Source organism: Eumetopias jubatus, unplaced genomic scaffold (assembly GCF_037043125.1).
Source record: "Eumetopias jubatus isolate StellerSeaLion01/CBP00866 unplaced genomic scaffold, mEumJub1_p1.0 scaffold_8, whole genome shotgun sequence".
In the NCBI taxonomy this organism is placed as follows: Eukaryota; Metazoa; Chordata; class Mammalia; order Carnivora; family Otariidae; genus Eumetopias; species Eumetopias jubatus.
In genome coordinates this window covers 47,631,753-47,654,409 of record NW_028274814.1, presented here as the reverse complement: position 1 = coordinate 47,654,409, position 22,657 = coordinate 47,631,753, and the positions used below count along the sequence as shown (strand labels likewise).

The 22,657-nt window shown below is 34.8% G+C and overlaps 1 protein-coding gene across 3 annotated transcripts; it reads right to left on the bottom strand.

Annotated features, from left to right (window-relative positions):
• Window positions 1-2,123: 2,123 nt before the first annotated feature.
• On the bottom strand, window positions 2,124-22,088 carry KLRD1 (killer cell lectin like receptor D1). 3 transcript variants are annotated; one of them, XM_028119713.2, is made up of 8 exons: window positions 21,928-22,088; window positions 12,443-12,524; window positions 7,634-7,732; window positions 6,177-6,269; window positions 5,970-6,032; window positions 4,295-4,446; window positions 3,336-3,439; window positions 2,124-2,499 (listed from the first exon to the last, which is right to left on the bottom strand). In XM_028119713.2, the coding sequence occupies exons 3-8, from the start codon at window positions 7,638-7,640 to the stop codon at window positions 2,379-2,381; spliced, it is 540 nt and encodes a 179-aa protein (XP_027975514.1). In that variant the 5' UTR covers window positions 7,641-7,732; window positions 12,443-12,524; window positions 21,928-22,088; the 3' UTR covers window positions 2,124-2,378. The 3 variants fall into 3 exon arrangements, with proteins under 3 accessions (XP_027975514.1, XP_027975515.1, XP_027975516.1); XM_028119714.2 differs by lacking the exons at window positions 12,443-12,524; window positions 21,928-22,088 and adding an exon at window positions 6,533-6,568 and having other exon boundaries at window positions 7,634-7,866; XM_028119715.2 differs by lacking the exons at window positions 7,634-7,732; window positions 12,443-12,524; window positions 21,928-22,088 and adding an exon at window positions 6,533-7,627.
• Between the last annotated feature and the right edge of the window lie 569 nt (window positions 22,089-22,657).

Sequence of the window (22,657 nt, the reverse complement as noted above, 5' to 3'; positions counted from 1 at the left end):
TATATAAAAGAAGTCTTTCCTATCCCAATGATGACAAAGATATTTTCAGGATGAAGGAAGAGTAGGAGGAAGACTAATTAAAATAAAATGGGCCTAATGGTCATGGACTCAGTGTCACTAACATGATGGGATCATGCTGTGAGAAGGCACCCTAATGTGGAGGACTAGTATCTTCCTTTCAATCCAGGAGTTTCCATCATAAATGTCCTGAAATTACATGGGAATTGAAAAAACCACCTAAGCTATAATGGGAGGCTACAGGAATTTTCCTCTCTCAGTAGAGACAATTTTTTTTAGCAGACACTCTGAAATTAGATATAACTCATCATATTTAGCACCTTCTGTTTCCTCATTGCTCTTGCAATCTTAACGAATGTTCATGAGTTCTCAGAATAAAGGCAGATAGGGCTCTGGGCACCTCATAGGGTGATGATATGAAAAGTAACAATTTGAAGGTATACTTGGCTGTGGCTAAATGAAAACACTTGAGATTCATTCTGGACAAAATTATAAAAAATAGACCATCCTTGGTTCACTTCAGAGAAAATCATCCCAAGCAGAAAAGCAAACAAAAAACCAAAAGGAAATCGCCTTATAGGGAGATGGGATAGTTGGGAGGGAAAACTATTAATTTTCATTATGTTTATCTCTGTTTTATAATTTAATTAAAAATATACTATTTTTAATTGACATGGGCAACAAAGCCAAAACATTTTAGAGATTTATTTATGTATTTATTTTAGAGAGTGGGACAGAGGGACAGGGAAAGAGAGAATCTCCAGCAGGCTCCCTGCTGAGTGTGGAGCCCAATGTGGGGCTTGATCCCAAGACCATGAGATCATGACCTGAGCCAAATCAAGAGTCAGACACTTAACCGACAGAGCCACCCAGGCGCCCCAAAGCCAGAACAGTTTAAATATCCAGAAAGTGTAATGTGTGTCCTCCTAGTCCAAGTTAAACATTTGATTTAGATTGTCTTGTAGTTTTCATAACATAACAAGTGCATTTTTCCTAATCTTCATACGAGAATGTGAAGAGTGCAGTTCGTAGTCTTATTATACTTATATATATTTTTAGGATTTTATTTATTTATTTGACAGAGAAAGAAAGAGCAAAAGAGCACAAGCAGGGGTAGCAGCAAAGGGAGAGGGAGAGGCAGGCTCCCCGCTGAGCAAGGAGCCTGACGCGGGGCTCAATACCAGGACCCCGGGATCATGACCTGAGCCGAAGGCAGATGGATGCTTAACCCACTGAGCCACCCAGGCGCCCCTTATTATACTTATATTTTAAGAACTAAAACACAGGGCTTTTTCTCTTCCTGGCTCTTTCTTAAAAATCAATTTGAGGTTCTTAATTATTATAATTTAATTGAAATATAAAACAAAAAGATGTGTCAATATAAATTTGTAGAGATGTATATGCAATAGTTTTAAAAAAGGGAACTGGGTTTTGATATTTGTGAGATTAGGAAAACCCCATCCAGGTCACAGACATCAGACCGTACTATGTTCCCACGCTTCTCTGACACAGTCAGAACCCCCTCAGTTAAATGGTTTGCTCCCTCCCCCGACAGAAAAAGGGAATTGTTCAGTATTTCACACCTAACTTTTAGGAAAAAGGCTTGGGTTTGATTAGAGATTAAGATCTTCAATTTACATCTCAGTGACTTTTTACTGGTGGATAACCATAAGGCAAGAAAGATGTGTAGGATAGAAAAATAAGTATTTCAAATTTATGTGATCAGGCTTGGATTCCGTTTACCCTTGCAAAGTCTAAAAACAATCAGATGGGAACCACTACTTGGACAAAGATTCAAAATTATTCTACAGAACTCAGGACCATCAAGAGAAGAACACAATATGTTCCCCTCTAAAGTCTGATGATACACATGAGGAAGCTGTCTGATGACACTTTAAGCTCTGAATTAAAACATATAGATATGTATATATAGATATCTAGAAAGAACTAAGTTCCAGAAAAGTAAAATGAAGATGGGACTTCCCAATTTACTATGCCTTACAAAGAACTGAAATGACATTGATATAGGTCATTTGATGCAAATTATTTTATTTGAATTTCTGCAAAGAAAATTTACAAAAATATATGCATAAAACACATTAAATTTAATATTAAACATATACATTAAGTCACAACAGTACTGAAATTCTTTACCTTGATTCATTGTTATTACAGATATAGGTGAACAAATTCCACCAATTTTAAAACATTATTTCAAATATATGAAAATTGTATCACAAGACATGATTTGAAACATTTTACAAATCCCAGAAGTAGATAATTAGCAATAATATAAGAGGTAAAGTCATGTTCTTATACTACTGAATCTTCACCACCCACCCCTTCCACTCCAAGAAACACTAAATAAATTTTTGTTTACATATAAAATGATATTTATTGTCACAGGATATATCGAAAACACTTTGTCTTGCATTATAGATTACGCATTTCTCTGGACTTAATTTTTGAACTAATGGCAATCTGTAATGAAAAATAAAATGTTAACATATGAGAAAAGGAAATGAGAATATCTAGGGATTGTGTTTTTTTATTAAATGATAGATTTTTTAAAGCACTTAAATGAGATATTAACATATTGAGTCAATTGATTTTTATCCAAGAGCCATGTTTTAACAATTTCAGAGCACAGTATTACAAAAACTCAGCTATTGCCTCACTTATCAACAGCATTAAGGCCAAGGATTTTGTGTTTTTGTTGTTGTTATTAATGGTTTTGATATATTGTATACTTCTATTTTGTTTAAAAATGTACTCGATAATCTAGCCTGGGAAAACAAATCCAAGCATAAGATTTGTCATTGTCTGATGCTGCACATCCAACGTTTATGAATGAAAATGAGAACTAAAGATTACAAATATACAGAAAATAAGCTCAGAATATTTGAAACATGGGAGTATACTGAAAATAACAGGCTCAAGAAGAGTAAAGAAAATAATAAATATTCTATTTTCCCTGGACAGCTTCTGTGAAGATAAGCATCTGTACATGCACATACACATCCAAGTGCTTATACAAAGCAACAACAACAAAAAAAGTCAAAAGCTGTTTAATGGTCACAAGTACACTAACTTCGTGTCACTTGAGCATAAATTTGGATGATCTACATGGAGCTAAAATTGTTAGATCTCCTTCTTTTCTGTATCTTCATGCCTTAGACAGGTTATCCTAGCTACAGTGCTCCCAAATGTTACAGTCTCTGGTGAGATCTACAGATAAACTCATAAAAAACTAAAAAGACCTTAAAAAAAAAAAAAAAAGAAAGAACTAAAAGGAAACTTGGCTGCCAGAAACTTACAGATCTTGGGAGACACTGGAGCCATCTTCCCACAACCAGGCATCACATTCTTTATGGTAAGAGAGTCCAATCCAGTAAAAATATTTAATGGAGCTCATAAAATGCTGATTGGAAACAAAGACAAACACATTAATCAAACTTGAATCTATTCTGGGAATAATGTACTTTGAAGAAAGTGTCAGCATCAGATTTAGCTTTTTAATCACACAAATTGAAATAATTTTTAATGTCCAGTTTAGAAAGTATAGTCACATGCCTCATATTTCTTCCTTTTCTTCCTTATGTTATTTATTCACTAATTTCCACAAATACTCATTTAAGATATAGAAATAAATGCCACAAAATATCACTTCTTAAAGGAATAAGACATTAGAAGGAAGTAAGAGTTTTCATGGAACACCTCCTTCAAAGAGATTAAATCAAATTTGATCCCACATCAACAGTATCTTGAGGATAGATTTCATAGATATAGTCTACTTAACTTATACTCAGGACAGTTTCTTCATGCAGCTAGAGAAATTTTTCACTTTTTCTTAAATTGGGTAATTTTTTTATCATACTGTCCGTACTTATCACACATTATATCCCAGAGTGATGACAAAAGATATAATTACAAAAGAAATTATAAATTTAATTAATGAACTAAAAATTATAAAGTTATTTTATTAGTCTTTGAATAAAAATAATGGCTTATTATTCGTTCTTTGAATTCGCTCTAAAATGTTCCTTGTGCTTTATCTGGAATGTAACTTGATTTTTATTCCTATAATATAAATCTTTGAGAAATTTTTGTAGGTTTTATAATGATTGTTTCAAGATATAGCAAATTAGTAAGTCATTAGTTCAAATAATAACAATCCATTTACTATAATTAAAGACAAACAAGAGTATTCAGCTTACTTAGGTAGCATATTTCCCTAGGTCAAAGAAAAGGTAGGAAACCAGAATTAAATACATGCCAATTTATCTCCGTTTTCAATCTGAAGTAGACTGGAATTCTGAGACACACAGAAATCACGACTTTCTTTCCAGGTTTTTAATTCACCAGAAAAGAAGTAGCAGTTGCAGTGGTACCCAATCCACCTTTCTGGGCAAGAACAACAGTTAGGGCCTAAGAGAAAAAACAAAACAACAAAAAACAAAAAACATGACTTATGACATTCAGTTTTTTCAATGCTATTTACTCATTCAAAAATCATTTGTTATTTCTTCACTGTTTTCCGCAAATATTCTTTGAGAATCTACTACACATACCATAGTTCAGGGGCTATTAATGTGAACAAGTCAGACATAACCCTTTTTCCTAATAGAGATTATATTCGAGATAGAGAGTCAGAACTATATAATTTCCAATCATTTATCAATTATATTTAATGATAATTTTGGTAAGTATACACAAGAATAAGTCAGTATGTTAAAACATTGGGTAGCGGAGTATAAATTGGAGAGCGGCTAAAGAAGCTTTTTGAAGAAGTGACCCCAAATTGAGTTCTGTTGTGTAAATAGGAATAAACAGATTAAAGAGATATTTAAAGTGAAATATTTTAGCATATTTCCTGAGTCAGAAAAGAATATAGCACAAATTGGAGAGTTCTGATGTTTGGATATTTTATTTTCAAAACAGAGATAAATAAAACAATTAGCTTGAAGTCTAATACTACAGTTTACCAATGATGGGTCTTGAACATTTACTATCCTCAGTGATAAAAGTCGAGAGACATGGTAGGCACTCAAATCTTTGTCAAGTGAATGGTTCTGAAGTGCAAGGTGGAATGGTAGTTACTAGGAGCTGGAGAGTGGGGTAAATGAAGAAATGTTGGTCAAAGGGGACAAACTTCCAGTTAGAAGGTGAATAAGTTCTGGGGATCTAATGCACACAGTTATGATTATAGTTAGCAATAGTGTATTATACACTGCAAGTTGCTAAAAAAGTAGATCTTGAATGCTCTCACCATAAAAAAAGAAATGGTAATCATGTGACATGATAGAGGTATTAGTAAATGTTATGGTAGTAATCATATCTCAACATATAAGTGTATCAAATCAATCTGTTGATTACTTTAAACTTACACAGCATTATATGTCAGTAATATCTCAATATGGATGGAAAAAATGCAAAAGGGAAAAAGATAAATAAATATGATCACAGAAGATGGTGAGACAATTTGGAGACCATTTGGAAAAAAATACCTTAAAAATTGGACTTTGAGCTGGCTTTCACTGGATAAGTAGGGTTTAAAATAACAGAAATCTGTGCACTATATTCTAAGTCAAGCAAGAAGCGGAAGCAAAGGTAAAGAGATATAAAAATATGAGCTATGAGCAAACCAGCAGGTAATTAGGATTAACCATAGTATTTACTGTAACATATTTGTTACATAAACATGAGCACTCATATAGGAAAAAAATGTCATTTCAGGCTAATATTTTCCTTATTACTTAAATATGTAAATGATCCATGTTCAATGTAATTTAATGCTTTTTACATTAGAGAATAATGAAATGTTACTATCTTACAATTAGTAGGTAAACTTGTATTACCAAGTGTACTATTCCATTATGCTCTGTGTGAGAAAAACAAGAAACTATTTCATCCTCTACCAACACTAAGGTTTTCCAAAGTATGGAACCTACCTTTCTGGAGTTCTGTGATTGCATCTGGAGACAATGTTGGCTGAATACTTTGTTTGGGATATACTGTAAGAAATGATTAAAAATTTACTTCATTAGATACAAGCTTATGAAATAATAAAATATTACACATAATAAAATGAAACCTTTAGTATTAAATGGTTTCACCACAGTTATGGTCTTTATACAAACTTGCCTAGAAAAACTTACAATCTTTCAACAAAATTCCTATAGTAGCCATCAAAAAAAGGCAGATTACTCCTAAGATCCCAGAAATCAAATTCCATGGAGTGGTCTGAGAAGCTGTAGTGAAAGAGAGATACAGTGGTTATTTAAAGAACAAAGGCAGGAGCTGAAGATCTTAAAAGCAACACAGTGAGAGAGAATCCAAAACATTTTTTGGTTTGATAACCCAATCATCTTGCCAATGAAACACTGGAAAATGAAAATATTCCCATCAGAACTCGCCCCAATACCCAAATTTTTATGTGGTGTAATTTATTCATTACCGAGATTATCTATAACTTTTCTCCTTTACCAATCCTGTCCCAGTAAAGTGGACTTACCATTTATTTCTTAATTCCACAAAGAAGCTTAGGGATCTGGAGTAAGAAGACATCAGCAGGCATCAGGTTGTGTTTTATGGGCTTACGTAACAGGTATTTACTTTATTTTCTCAACAAGAATCACAAGATAATATGATTCCCATTAAGTAGATAAGAAAACTTAAGGTCACTACATCAAAAACTAATGATGTATGGTGACTAACATAACATAACAAAATAAAATAAAATTAAAAAAAAACCTTAAGGTCCATTAATAATGTTATTTTCTCCAGATACCAAAGCTAGTAAGTATCCAAGTCAGAAATCAAATGAAAGTTTGTCTACCCAGAGTCTTTTACTTAGCAAATTCTATCATTGCCACAATAGTATACTTGGAAATGTGCCCTTCTATTCATCTTAGTGCATTCTCTACCTAAGAAATGTCCGGTTGCTTGTAGCTTTGTAGAGGTTTTTTTTTTTTATAGGGAAGAGAAGACATAGGAGCACTCCAGACCTGGTGTGATGTATGGGTAATACCTTGGGGACCTGGATTCATTTCACAGTACATTAAATTATGATATATAAGCAACCATTTTTTTACAAGAACACTATGCTTTCTCATACCAAAAATTACTGCTTATTGGCATTTACCCTAAAATAATATAAATCTAGGAGATTTGGCATTAACATTAGCATACTCCCAAAGAATCACTAACAGACAGTCCAATGTGTCAAACTATTAATCTAGGTGATTTGGGGTGTCACAGCACAAATGGTAAATTTTTAAAAAACACTTGTAAGCATTGTCACTAATACTTGGCATTCTCTATTCACTTTGGTGCTAGCATTATGTTGTTCATAATTTAACCTGGTAAATTCAGTTTGCATTCAGAGTTTAGAGCTATCCCTGTCAGAAGCCACTCTTTAAACCTGCTGGAAAATCTTCACAAAATCATTTCTAAGTTACAGATAAAGAATCAGAAGTGGAAAGCGCTGATACATAGAAAGCGTAAAAATGTCTACTTTTTCCTAAAAACACTGCCCTGAAATTAGCCATATCCCTGAGATGCCTTTTCTGTTTCATTTCATTTTTTAAAATATTATGATTCGGGCCTCACATACCTGCCATGAGAAATGTTCCAGTATCGATGCCGGTAAGGTACAATGTGTGCTTAATCAAGAAGGATGGTGTTGTGTTGGTTCACAGAGCTGAGCTGGAGGCTAAACAATCCAAAAGTCATGCATGAAAAAATTTAAAAGAAAAAAAGAGAAAAATTATTTATTTGAACAATGTTCTTGAATCTTCTATTGGTGAATGTATCACATGAACAAGAAGCAGTAAAGTCACTAGCTTCTAAAATGTTCCAGGAACCACAACACAGGAAATTACCACAGTACATGTGTAATGAAAGCCCTTTGACTATCATAAAAGAAAATGAGTGGGATTTTTTTTTAATGTGTGAATATCAAAGTCATTTTAAAACATCATTTGGAAAACACACATGTATGGTTTTCATCCTTTGAGTTTACTGGGAATCTAGGTAGATTTTTTTATCCCATTAAATTGTTATCCTGTTTCCTTTGTTTTCTTGTCTCAAATTTCAAACCCTGAGGCTCTATCTTGAGGGCAATTTTACAAAACTGGTTTGGTGTTACCTGAGGTTAAACTCAAAAAAAGACTTCAGAAGAGCACCAGAACTACCTGACACTTAACAAATTATGGGAGAAAGTGGAGCCATTCTCCCAAAACCAAGTACTAAGTGAATGTCTCACCCAAGATGGTAGGGAGTTCATAGTCTCTCGTGGTTCGTCTCCCCCTCCGATTTCCCCCCCTTCATTTTTCCCTTCCTGCTATCTTCTTTTTTTTTTTAATAGTTTCTAAAGTCAGCAAAAGTTTTAAATGCAGCCATAGCAAGAACTTTTTTTTCTTAAAAGGATGGACTAGTTTTCATATTCATACCTCTAATATGGCTCCACATCTTATTTCAGAGATGCAAAAAAGCCCCATTATTTTAAAACAAATGGTAGAAATGAGTTAAAATTGTTATGATTCAAAACAAGTTTAATTGGTTGTTGAATAAAACAGTGGATAAAATGAAATTCTACTCTATTTTAAGGCCACATGTTAGAATTATGATTACCTATTTTATCTCCAATCACCTAAAGTATGAAACATGAACCTAATCACTTGATTTAAATGAAACATCACCTGGTAAGAACATAGAATACATATTTTTATTCATAATTAAAACAATTTATTTTCGTAGGAACACAGGTGTCTGTATTTTAATATTTAATAATGATCTATTTTTATTCATTGTAAATTTTTATGAGTTTCTTAACCTTTTCCCAGAAACCTGAATTTTATGCTATTCGTGTAATTGGTAAGGCACCTTATGTCAGTTTTATAATAACTATTTTAGGGTACAAGGAACAACCAGATAATTTGTTCAAATGTTCATTCAATAATCTAACAATCAAATCAAAAACATTCAGCTTAATCTTGAAGTGTTTTTCAATGTCACCCAAAGGAAAATGTGTGACACTCAGTTTGAGGAAATATTGATTCACCTCTACTCTGTAACCGAAATACACTAAAAGTCTAAAATATAACAATACACTAATTCAATGAATCCTCAATCACAGGAGACCCCAGCTCTCTCTCATTTTTACTTCATTACAAAGGAGGTAGCCCTTGAGTCTATTCCCAATCCACTCTGGAACAGAACAGAGAAACAGAGGCGAGAGAGATAACTTCAGAAAGAAAAAGAAAGGACTCATATTAAAATTGAAATGTGAGCATGAGTTTGTAGGATAAATTGGACTTGGAAATACAGAACTGTAGTTACAGTGAGAGTAGAAAACAGACATGCTTCAAACCAATACCTAAATAAGATGGAAAAAATTCGACACACATATGTTCTTCCCATCTTTTTAAATAAAATATACATTTTGAAAAGTAATAAAAGCAAAAATTCTAATGAATTATCAAAGGCAAGACCTGCAACTACCACCCCCATCAAGAAATAGAACATTTCCAGCACCCCCAAGATCTTTCCTCACTTAAACTGGTACTACTACTCTCTTTCTCCTTCCAGATATCACCACCATCTTGACTCCAAAACTATCTTGACCTCAAATGCAAACCATAGTTTAGTTTTGCCCATTTTTTAAATGTATATAACTAGAACAACATAAAATAAACTCTTCTGTTTCTAGCTTATTTTCCTCACATTCTTGAGAGAGTCACCCAAGGATCCCTCTCCATCTTGTTGACACTGACTAGGCCATATGCAAATTACCGTGGCTAGTGGATAAGACACATTGATTGATTTGAATCAGTTGGAGTCCAATTTGGACACTGGAGTGGGGTCAACTTTGCTCAAAACAAAATGAATAGTAATGATCATCTAAAGGAAATCTAAAGCACTAAATTTCTAGAAAGATGAACTTTGGGAAATTGTTGACCCCTTTCAATAATTTTTAGTTTTTGTTTGTTTGTTTGTTTGTTTTATTTCCTTTATTTTTTTCTTAAAATAGGTCTTTATGAATGAGTCTACCACTGATCAACATGTAAAAGTTTATTTTGAAGCACAAAGAGTGAACTTCTTATTGTGTACCAATTATAGTCAATTCAAGTCCAGATTCATCAAGAAACAATGTTATAAAGATGAGCAATGACTTCCATGAGCTTTGATTTGAAAACATTTAGCACATCCACCATCTCTGAATTTACTATTTTTTTTTAAGTAGGCTCTACACCCAGTGTGGGGCTTGAACTCATGACCCTGAGATCAAGACCTGGGCTGAGATCAAGTCAGGTGCTTAACCTACTGAGCCACCCAGGTGCCATGAATTTACTATTTCTGAGGTGGAATGAATGTTTTATTAAAGAATATAACAGAATTTGACTTTAGAGAGAGGATAGTGTAGTTGAGACATAAGAAAGTGAAAAGATAGCTAGTGCTAATACCAAGAGAATAAATACATTATCTTCTGTTAACCTCTTTTTTTCACTTTTTATGTTGCAATGCTTATAGATTGACATAAAATTGCAAAATTAATAAGTACAGGTAGTTCCCTGGTACCCTTCATTCAGTTCTCCCCATGGTAATATTTTACACAATTAGAGTATAATATCAAATCCATGACATTGACATTCATACAATCCATAAACTATTCAGATTTCACCAGTTTTGTATGCACTTATTTGCTTGAGTGTGTGTGTATGTGTATAGTTTTATGCAATTTTGTCTTGTGTATAAATTTGTGTAACCACTATCATATAATCTCTGTTTTTATATTTTAGAAAGTAATTACCACCATTTATTTTGTTACTCTGAAGTTTGGTTGTTAAAGAAAAGACAAAGTAAATGGAGCTTTTCCTTTGTTTACCAATTTTCATTTTAATTGATTTAGTGGGGGAAAAATTTAACATTTATTGAGCAAATATCACATGTCTATTCTACTGTTTAATTGAATGTCTCATTAAGTGCATGAGTACACATTTACCAGTATCAGTACACTTAATCCTGGTAAAATATTTGAGCACTCTACTGTTTCATTGATGTAGAAATTTATTAATACACCAGAAATTCTGTTTTATCCAATACTTTCTCTAATGTAAAGATTATACAAGTAAACATAGCAATAGGAAATCATTGACATTTTTCCCACCTTTGAATATTCTTGTCCTAGAGTTAAAGATCCTGACATCACTTTAAATTGAGTAACCAGATTCTTAATTGGTCATTCAGTTCCACCAATAAAGCTTTCTTAAGAGTTGACTAGGATTGTTTCTTACAGGATCTTGCTCTGGCCTTCTCTAAGAGGTTGAGATGATCATTTTGTAGCTCCATCAAGTGAGGAAATATTTGCCATTAGTAGAAATGCTGATTTTTCAGTTCTTATTTAATACATTGTTTTAATTTGATCTCGGATTTTTTACCCAATGTCTGTGCAATTACATTATGGGTTTTAGATACTGCATTGTTGTTTTGACAAGTAGGGTATCATTTTACATTTGTGATTTAAATGACAGTTTAAATTCAATCACGGATATTAACCAAAGATGTTATACAAGAATGTTTCCCTTTTTTCCCATGAAATTAAAAGTACCAGGAAACTCCTACCCATCAAAAGAAGTAGACAAAAAAGCAACAAAACCAAAGAAACAATCAACTCTGCATCTGGTTCAGGAAGAGCTTATTCAGATTCAGATGAAAGAAAAAACAATAATGTGAAGGTTTTGGATATATTTAGATTTTTCTCAGCACTTGAGACTGCCTAATAGCTGTTTTATAAAGTAAGATGTTTACACAGGAAAAGAAGCATTCAAAATAATGTCCTAATTGGTAACATAGATTTTGGATAAAACATTGGTATTCTCTGATTATTAAGGGAAGAGATGGGTTTATAAAACCAGAATGGGGGGAAAAAAACATACAATTTGTTTCAAAATTTCTTAATCTCAGCCTTTAAAGCATATGTCTTCTAATTAATAAGTCTCCTCACAGGAGACTTCGGTAGAGTATAAGACCTCATGTAAGAGTTGCAAAGACCTTGTTGGCTGCAGCTGTGGCTTGTCAGTCCCCATGTAGATGGAAACAGTTTGTCTGTGGTGAGCTGTTGGGTGGGTCTTTAGGTTCTCACTCTGAAATAACACACCAAAGTGACACATTGTTTACTTCCTAAAGTCTAAAACTGAAGTATTTTTACTAAATATCTGTGGAATGACACAGAGCCTCTTTCTTGACTTTAGACAAAAATACATGCATTATAAAGCTCTATGATCAGTATCTCTTGATGAAACTTGAGCATAAAGAAAAAACAGGGGAAGTAAGAGAATTCCCTAAGAATAGTAAGACACATAAGTACCAAACAGGAGGTTACTCAGATCAGTAAAAACCTGTATAAGTCTGGAAAACTCACCTTTTAGTTTTCGTACTGATCTCTTGTCCAGTGAAGATCAATTAACCTATACATTTCCAAAATCCAGTAGCCTGGACTAAATCTGAAGGAAAAGAGGCATATAAAGGAATATTCTTAAAAATGTTATAATGTGTTCCTAATTCTTTAGTAGAGAAGACTACTGTGTTTGTATAACATGAGCCTGCAGCTGTTACTAGGAAATGTACAATGAAAGCCCAGAAGGGCTTCCTTGTATTTAATCTAGCTATACCAAGAAAGAATGCCTAAAATTCAGTCAAGAATCCTGAATTGTTATCTTCATTAGAGAATGCCAAGAAGATTTTGGTTTGCTTCCAAAACAGATGAATCTACTTTTAATCAGAAACACCCAATAGCTGTGCTCAAGCTTTCTGACAGTTATCCAACTTCTGATGCTTTACTTATAACAAAGCATCAGTTGCAAAAAATAAAAAGGATTTTTATTTATGATTTCAGGGGAAGGGTGGGCTACAATTGATATATTTATAGTATTTTGTCAATTTTTATAAGCTAAACAGACAAAATATCCTTATGAAGAGCAAAAATCAGTGGCCACAAGGATGACAAGGTCTCACTCAGTGTACTAAAGGAATGATTAGGGTAGCCTATCTATACCTGAAATACGAAGAAAGGAAAAGTTATTCACACTTTAACCTCTACCTGCTTCCCAGAATCAAATATACGCACATATTTCTAATGCAGATCTGTCATGTCCCTCTGGAAAGGTCAGGCTTTTGTCCTTTACCCTAACCGAAATGCACAACAAAAACCTAGGAGTCACTATTTTAGCACTAGAAGAAATTCCAGGAAATATAGGAGAGTGGCTGCACAGGAATAAGAATTGGGCCAGTGGTCCATAATTTTAGGGCTGTAATACACTGAAAACATAGACAAACATGAGCAAAGTGTGGGTTTTTTGGTGTGTATGAATACCAGATACCATCTTGAAGCACACAAGTGTTTTCAAATCACTGTCCTTACAACTGTACAGTGATCCTCCATCTTGGTGAGCTGTGCTTGGGAAGCATGCAGTGAAAGGCAGGCAATCTCTTTAGTAGCTGCCACTACAAAATTTATTCACATGCTGGCAGTAACAGCAATGCACTTAGTTCAGGTTACAATGTCCAGATGGGCCCCTCTCATTGAGGACATGGAAGCCTTCAGTCAGGCAAAGAACGTGGAAGTTTTCAATCAAGCACCAAGTGAAGTCCTGAAATAAACTTGCAGGATGTCCTTTGTTCTATTCCTTCCTTTGAGACTTATATGGTTTGAAAAGGATAAATCTGTCCCCTTGTAGATGTGGTATTTGTTGGTTCTTTTTTAAAAATATTTTATTTATTTATTTGAGAGACAGAGCAGAGCGAGAGAGCGAGAGACTGAGGGACAGAGAGAGAGCACGACCGGGGTGAGGGGCAGAGAGAGAAGGAGAAGCAGACTCCCTGCTGAGCAGGGAGCCCAATGTGGGGCTTGATCCGAGATCATGACCCAAGCCGAAAGCAGAGGCTTAACTGAGTGAGCCACCCAGGCGCCCCTGTTGATTCTTCCAACTGTTTCAATAGCTGAGATTTCAAGCAAATTTATTATCTTGGATCTCTACTTTTTTTCAGTAGATCCCCTGCTTCATTATTTGTAGCCCCAAGTTATATTCCTAGAATCATCCTATCATTGACCATCCCATTCCACTGAATGCTCACCACTTTTCCCCCCAAAAGGAGATGACTCGCCCTTCTGAAGTGGATGCAAAACACTTGTTCCACTTCCAAAAGACCATATATCAGAAAAGAATAGTTTCTGTCCCATGTTGGGCACTAACAGTAATGAAACAGGACAAACACCACAAAGACACAAGATACAACTCAAGGAAACTCAGAGATAGTGGGATGTACATGGTGCAGAAGACTCTGCTCATACTATAGAGAGGCATGCTTGCCTGGGTACAATCAAAGCCACTGTAGATAGGGCTATGGGAAAGCAATCTTGACTTCATTCAGATTCATATGTTTATAAAGAGGTTGAAGATGTCAGGAAGAATTTTACCTAAGCTAGATTCACAATATCCTACAGTAGGCTAACACTAAGAAAAAGACTTAATGCTAAGGGAATAAAAGTCAACAGTGAACATCTTTCGCCACAGATACAAAAGATATGCATTTAAAAATTAAGGAAACACAACAAAAGGTTACAATAAAATGTTTGGGGTAACAAATTAGGATTTATTATAGATTTCTTATCAGAGATCAATTTATGTCATTTTGAATATTTTTCAGCTCCAAATTTAACCTCTGATATGTAAAAACACCGATTTGGTCCTTGAAAATTCCTGAAGGACTAAAGCAATAACTAGTTAATGAATTATTTATATGTTAAAATGTTAATTCTTAGGAGAAAAAGGAAATAATTAGAATTTTCCATGTTCAGGATCAAAATAAATTAATCAAACACATCTATATTCAGGAAGAAACAGTGAGGAAAATGCTGAAGGGGGCCTTAGAAGACAAGAACTTCACAGTTGCACAACCAACCAGGACGTGATTCAGAACAAGCCACCCCTCTAGGTATCAACTGCAGCACTGCTAGAGTGCTTAGATCTAAATCAGCGATTTTCCTACTTTTATCTTTTAGAGCAGAACTTTTATATAAATACAATTTTAAGTTGAGATATAAACCAATAACATACACACAACCCAGAAGTATTATTATTACTGAAGCCAGGACTACCCTCCCATTTAACTCTCCCCACACTTGCTTTGGAGGATCTAAGGTTGCTACTTTTAAAACTTAGAAGCAACTTATTTAGATATCAACATCCATTCTAACCTTCAAAATCTATGATTTTTTATTGAAGTATAGTTAATGTACAATATTATATTAGTTTCAGGTGTACAATATAGGGATTCAACAATTCCATGCATTACTTAGTGCTCTTCATGGTACGTGTGCTCTTAATCCCCATCAGCTCTTTCACTTAATCTCCATCATCTCCCCACTGGCAACCACCAGTTCTCTATATTTAAGAATCTGTTCTTTTTGTTGTCTCTTTTTTTTCTTTCTTTGCTTCTTAAATTCTATGAGTGAAATTATATATTTATTTGTTTTAATACTCAAAATTTAGTAGATCTGCTTGAACTATATTCCTATTGCTAGATTTTGCTTGATTTTTTTTTTTTCTGAACCAGACCAATACAGTGAAAATAAGTCCTTTTTGACTGAATTAAATTCCATAAAGAATCTGAACCCATAACATTGTAAACATCAGGCTTGGACTGCTTTACTCTCTTTGCATATCTGGCTCTTAATATCAATGGGCCACAGCAGACGTTCATTGTTCGTTTTCACATGTATTGACTCAAGACTAAATTGATAAATGATTAATATGTGTGGCAGATTGTTATAATGTGACCCCCAAATACTATCTTCTTGTATTCATGCCCTTGTGCCCTTCCCTTCCATTTAAACCTGAACTGACCTCGTTACTTGCTTTGACCAATAGAATGTGGTGGACATGATGTTTCTTTCTCAAGTTCTCTAACCAAACTCTTAAGAGGCCCTGAATCTTTTTCTGTCTTGTGAAGAACTAAGTTACCAAGCAGTCTGGGCTATCATGTTGGCAAGGCCACGTGGTGAGAGGGGTCACAGAAGATGAATAGCCATGAAGGGAAAGAAGTCTTTGAGAATTAAGACCAAGGAGAGACAGGCCTCAGCCTTGCAGCCATCCTAGCTGAAGGGCAAGACAGAATTAATGGAATCATGGAGGCTTCCATGATTTACTTCCATGAATGAAGCTCCATGAATGAAGCCGGCCAACATTATATGGAACAGAAAGAACTATCCCATCTGGGCGCTTCCCAGCCAAACCACAGAAACATGAGAAACAAAATATTTGTTGCTCTAAGCCATTAAATTTTGGTGTGGTTTGACACACAGTAATAGATAACCAAAACAGTATGAGATACACAAGTAGTTTCAAAGCCTCTCTCCAAGAAAAAAGAACTTACCCATTTGAAATCTTTACATTGTCTTGTTCCACTATTTTCTCTAAGAGTTGTATGTCCTTTCATTCCTTCACGTATATCATTTTTACATATGTTATCTAAAGCATTTCAAAGAAATCTATCACATCTTATCTATTTAGGACACTTCAGTTTCATTTCAGTTTTAATTAAAAGTTTAATTTTAGTACATTCTTAGTTTCAGTCACATCACACATATAAAATATATTCAAAAAGTAACATTATTTGTACATTAAACCTAATAAAATGTTTAATTTAAAACAAGGATTATGGAGCAGTCATTATTTGGAATCAGTAACAGATCTGATTCATTAATCACAGATTTTCTTTAATTTACCTTCATATCTAAAGTGTCTTGTTGATTGTTAATCTCTATCTCCTCTGGTCCTGTCTTTAGCATTTTCCTTGTGCTGTATGATATTTCATCTTAATATGATCACTATTACATACATATTTTCTTCTTTTCATTTACAATTTTATTTCATTCTATTTCCCTTTATTTTTTTACAAATATAAATAATAAAATTTAAAATATAATCTAGGCATGCCTGGGAGGCTCAGTCGGTTTGAATAACTGAGTCTTGATTTTGGCTCAGGTCATGATCTCAGGGTCCTGGGATCGAACCCCGAGTCAAGCTCCACACTTAGCAGGGAGTCTGCATGAGGATTGTCTCTCTTCCTCTCCCTCTGCCCCTCCCCCTGCCCGTTCTCTAAAATAAATAAATAAATCTTTAAAAAAATATTCGAATAAATTTTCTCTGAACTCTAATAGTAGATCTAATACTTGTTTAAAACTGTGTTAAAAAATTAACAATAATGAAAAGCATATATCAGGATTACAGTTATGTTTAAAATGGTAGCAGTTTTCTTTTGTTTTTTTTTTAGATTTTATTTATTTGAGAGAGAGAGAGAGAGAGAGTCAGCACAAGTGTGGGGGGGGATGGGCAATGGGAGGGGGAGAAGCAGACTCCCCGCTGATCAGGGAGCCTGACATAGCACTCGATCCCAGAACCTTGGGATCATTACCTGAGCAAAAGACAGACGCTTAACCAACTGAGCTACCCAGGCGTCCAGTAGCAGTTTTCTAACAATAAAATTTGACATCCATTTTTTTTAATGGAAAAGTAAAAGATGAATTTGGATGATTTTATATTGTAATTTTCTTTCCATCCCTTTCCCTTTGTTGTTTTCAGATATCATTAAAACTAAAAGATAATTGAATGGCACATGATAATGTATCAAGACAGCTTGCATGGTTAATATCTACATTTTTTCAAATAAAAGAATAGAAACATTTTTATGAGAACAGGTTAGTTCTGATTGAACCAACTAGAGTTTGAGATAAAAGATTTTTCTTCCCATTTGATCTGTTGTATGAGTTTATAATTAATGAGTCTAAGCTATTTTTTTCTCACTTTTCTCCTTAAATGAGATGCACTAATTACAGGTAAAATTCTGTATTCAAACTACTCACCGAATTGAATTGGCCTCAGCCAACATAGTGAATAAAACAGCATGAATAAGGGCACCTGGGTGGCTCGGTCTTTAAGCGTCTGGCTTGGGCTCAGGTCACGGTCCCGGGGTCCTGGGATCGAGCCCCGCGTCGGGCTCCCTGCTCTGCGGGAAGCCTGCTTCTCCCTCTCCCACTCCCCCTGCTTGTGTTCCCTCTCTCACTGAGTCTCTCTCAAATAAATAAATAAAATCTTTAAAAATAGAAAACAGCACGAATAACAGAGCTTCACAGGCTTAGCATTGAAATAGGAAAGATCTAGATTCAAAGCGAAGCTCTACCACTTTCTAGCTTGGTGAATTAAATAAATCACAACTACTCAGCCAGAATTTCATAATTTCTAAAATTATATGTTTAACTCATTGGTTTGGGGAAGACTAAATAAAATGAGTGTAAATTACAGGGTACAAAATAATTATGCTGACCTACAAAAGATAGATGGTGTTTTATTAGTGGTAGTCAGATGAAAAGGACAAGATAAATGCAGATATCATACAGAAGACAAAATAGGAAGATCACTAATTCCTCCCTTTCATGGCAGAATGTGTTCTGTAGTTGCTGATATCGCAAGGTTTCTGCATGTCAGATAAATAGTAAAGGTTATTCCACACCTGCTGGCCATTTCCCTTTCTGCAACCACCAACAGTTGTCTGGATAACAAACAATCCTAGAGTCATTCAAAGGAGATGTCACGCTGGATTTGTGCTCATTGATGTGAATACCATTTCTCATCACACCCTTTGAAGTTGCAGGAAATACTGACAGTATAGGGGACGTTAAACCATATATAAGAATAAGCAAGATTCCGAGCTGGTTCAGAGTGCAACAAGTACTACTCTGAGAACAGGAACTAGAGAATGAGGAAAGAGGGGCAGGAGGGCGAGGAAAGCACACTTTGCTTTTGTCACTGAAATCACTGCTTAGATTTGGAATCAGTCTTTTTTCTGGACACCAGTAAAGTACTGAGGAAACTCAAGGACCTGGATAGGAGCTTAGTACCTCCCTCTCTTTTGAATGAAAAGTGGCCCATTGACGTGCTTTTGATTTTTGGTGTTACTGATGTTTCCTCTAGGTGGATTCAAACTTTATGAAAATAAATGTTTATTTTTTAAATAATAATGTCCATAACAAAGGTATAGATAATTAAAAAACTGAAACAAGCTAAATTAAAGTTATTCTGATCATTTCCTGATAATACCCCTCCAATGGAGACTCATACGATGTTACAGTCTGTTACTGACAATAGCTGGAGTTTGACAATATTCTCTCAGGTTTAAAACTTCTAGAGTTGTAGACAAAACTTCCAAAACTTGAAGACAGTGAAAGGCATGAGCCTATTTTTATTTTTTTTAAGATTTTTATTTATTTATTTGTCAGAGAGAGAGAGAGAGAGACAGCACAAGCAGGGGGAGCGGCAGGCAGAGGGAGAAGCAGGCTCCCTGCTGAGCAAGGAGCCCGATGTGGGACTTGATCCCAGGGTCCTGGGATCATGACCTGAGCCAAAGGGAGACACTTAACTGACTGAGCCACCCAGGTGTCCCATGAACCTTTTTTTAAAAAATTAATATGTTAGCAAATGTGTTTATTTTTGTCACTTTATGAAAAATGGATCAATATAACAGTAGAAAGTTGTGTTTGTGTGTTCACAAGCTCCTCTAGTTTGATAAAATATTGTTGCATAAGAGAGAGTTCCCAACTATCCACGTAGGACTTTTCTCCATGGAATAGAAATTAGTTACTTTGGTTAACAGTCAGAATTAATACAGGTGGTTTAAGCCATATGAGAAACAATGATGGAAAAATATCACAGTATATGTGTTTTTAATTTAAAAAAAAAAGGATAGGTTTTTCTTAAATTAGAGGTGCCCAAACATGTTACGTCTCTGGACCACATTGCACTCTTATAAACCATCTCCTGTGGTGGTTGCTAAAGGGATATTTCCAAACACTTCTGATACCAAAAGCCTCGTTGCCAATTTCTGTCTAAAGCATCACTACTACTGATGATGATAAAAATTCACAACTGACATGGAGATGCTGGAAATTACATACATCTGCAGAAAATGTCAATATGACCTCTATTTGCTAAAGAAACTGTAGGAATGAATGTTTCTGATATTTTATGTGCTTACTGTACCACATAACAGAAAGGGAAAATGCTCTTTCATTTTCATATTTTTTGCAACCTGTCACTGAGAAGTATGAGTGTTGGTCCAGAGAATTTTCTAAGTAATTTGCATTTATGCATGTATATATTTATTTTAAGAACACCAACAAATATGCATTCTGTGTCATGCACGCTTCTAAGTACTTTATAAGTAATAACTCATTTAATAACTATACTGATCTCAGACATACCCTTCCATTCCCGCAGTGGCTCTTTGATCTAACTTCAAAACTATGTCCTCTCCTGCATATTCATCTTGGTCTCTCCTGGGTTTTTAATCATCTAAAAAACCAATGAGTTTTGTTATATGAACAGAACTGTACATAAATAGTTATGGCATACCCAGGACCTAAAACATGCGAAAAGACAAATTACTTTCAATTAAGAAATTGTTATCACTTCCTCTGTGTGACAAATCATTAAATACTGTTAATACAGATCTGAGTATGCAGAAAAGGGGGTGAGGGAGGAAAGGCCAGGTTCATGTTACTGAAGTCTGACTCTAAAATAGTTCCTGTCGGGGCGCCTGGGTGGTTCAGTCAGTTAAGTGTCTGCCTTTGACTCGGGTCATGATCTCAGGGTCCTGGGATCAAGTCCCGTATCGGATTCCCTGCTCATCGGGGAGCCTGCTTCTCCCTCTCCTCCCTGCTCGTGCTCTCTCTCACTATCTCTCTCTCAAATGAATAAGTAAAATCTCAAAAAATAAAATAAAAAACAAAATAGCTCCTGTCTTGTCGTTACCTATCTCTGGTAGGCCTGACAGAAAAAAATAATATGAGAGTGGGGATTGTATCTCTTTCGTTTAGTTCTGTGTCTATAGCTCCCAGAATCGTGCCTAAACCACAGCAGATTTTTAAAAAATAACTATTTGTTTAATGAATGAATGTGTGAATATAGAAGTGGAATCAGGTGATAAGTAGATGTATAAAAACTGAATGACACTTAAAAACCAGATGAAGTCTGAAGAAACACAACTGTCTCAGTACCATGGAAATTATGATATCGGTGGAATAAGCTAATGTGAACAAGGGACACAGAGAATCTGGAAAAATAACATATAGCTAAATGAGAAGACAATACAAAGGCAAAACAATATTTTAAAAAAAGAATGTTTAGAATTCAAAACCAATTTCTAATTGATCCCAATCAGATGATCATTTTTTTCCCTTCTTCAGCCTGCTAAACATGAGGTGTCAAAAGTCAGTAGTTTCAAGTGTCTGAGTCTGGTTCTTTTCTTAGATCTGTAAACTTGAATGGATTACATAACCCTTTTGATATTTATTTTCATCATCAGAGAAGGTAAAAATGCAAGGAAATAGTTTATTAAAATATATTGTAAGAATAGTTTAATGTATCAACATAAAGATAACTTATAAATACTTTTAACATCTAATAAGTGCTCAAAAACATTAGGTTATATACACATATAATGTATATGTAATATATAATGTACATATATTATGGACAGGGGCCATTAATTACATTCAGTTTGGAGATTAAAGTTTTTCAAGAAGGATGTCTGGATTCGGATACGACTCTGGCTCTTTTGGTCAGACTTCATCGGCAGCTCAGTACACATTATGTGTGTAAAAGGTGCACTTACTGTACAGAATATTTCTAACCACAGACTTGTTGCTGCTTGAGATAACATTTAATGCTTACACTAGCCTTGACATGACTGTACCATCCTGAGGATGGTAAATGGGTATTGGGCAAAGGAAATAGCATGTCTGCTGTTTTGTAACTACTATAAAAGGTACTGGGAATCAAAGCAGTTTACCTGGTCATGGAACAGAAGATAAAGTTTAAGGAGGAGATGGGACTCCTTGGGTGGCTCAGTCGTTAAGCGTCTGCCTTCGGCTCAGGTCATGATCCTGCGGTCCTGGGATCGAGCCCCACATCAGGATCTCTGTTCAGTGGGAAGCCTGCTTCTCCCTCTCCCACTCCCCCTGCTTGTGTTCCCTCTCTCACTGTGTCTCTCTCTGTCAAATAAATGAATAAAATCTTCAAAAAAAAAAAAGTTTAAGGAGGAGACAAGGAGACCAAAAGTGAGGTTTGCAAGCCTGGATGTGGATATCATTATCACTTTAATGTCATTATCTGTGTCATTATCATTTGGGCAAACATGACCACAGGAAATGACACTAAATTCAGAATTATGACAGCATTTACCCACTAAGAGAGGAGGAAGTTAGAGGAAAGAGCCAAACACAAAGAAAAATAACATGAAGATCATAAATCATTGATTAGACTGTAAATACTGGAGTTATATTTTAGATGTGGTCTTCTTTTATCTGGACTTTTCTCCTGATAGAATGCTTACCGGTAGCATATTTTATAGATGGAAAAGGTAAATAAGTAAGGACACAAAAAACTAACATTTAAGCTGCCATGGAGAAATAATATGGTTAAATAATACAATACAAAAGTTACTGGAGTGCCTGTGTATATAAAAGTTTGTGAAAAGAATTGTTTCTCCCTGAGCTCCTCCTGAACTGTTATTATAACAA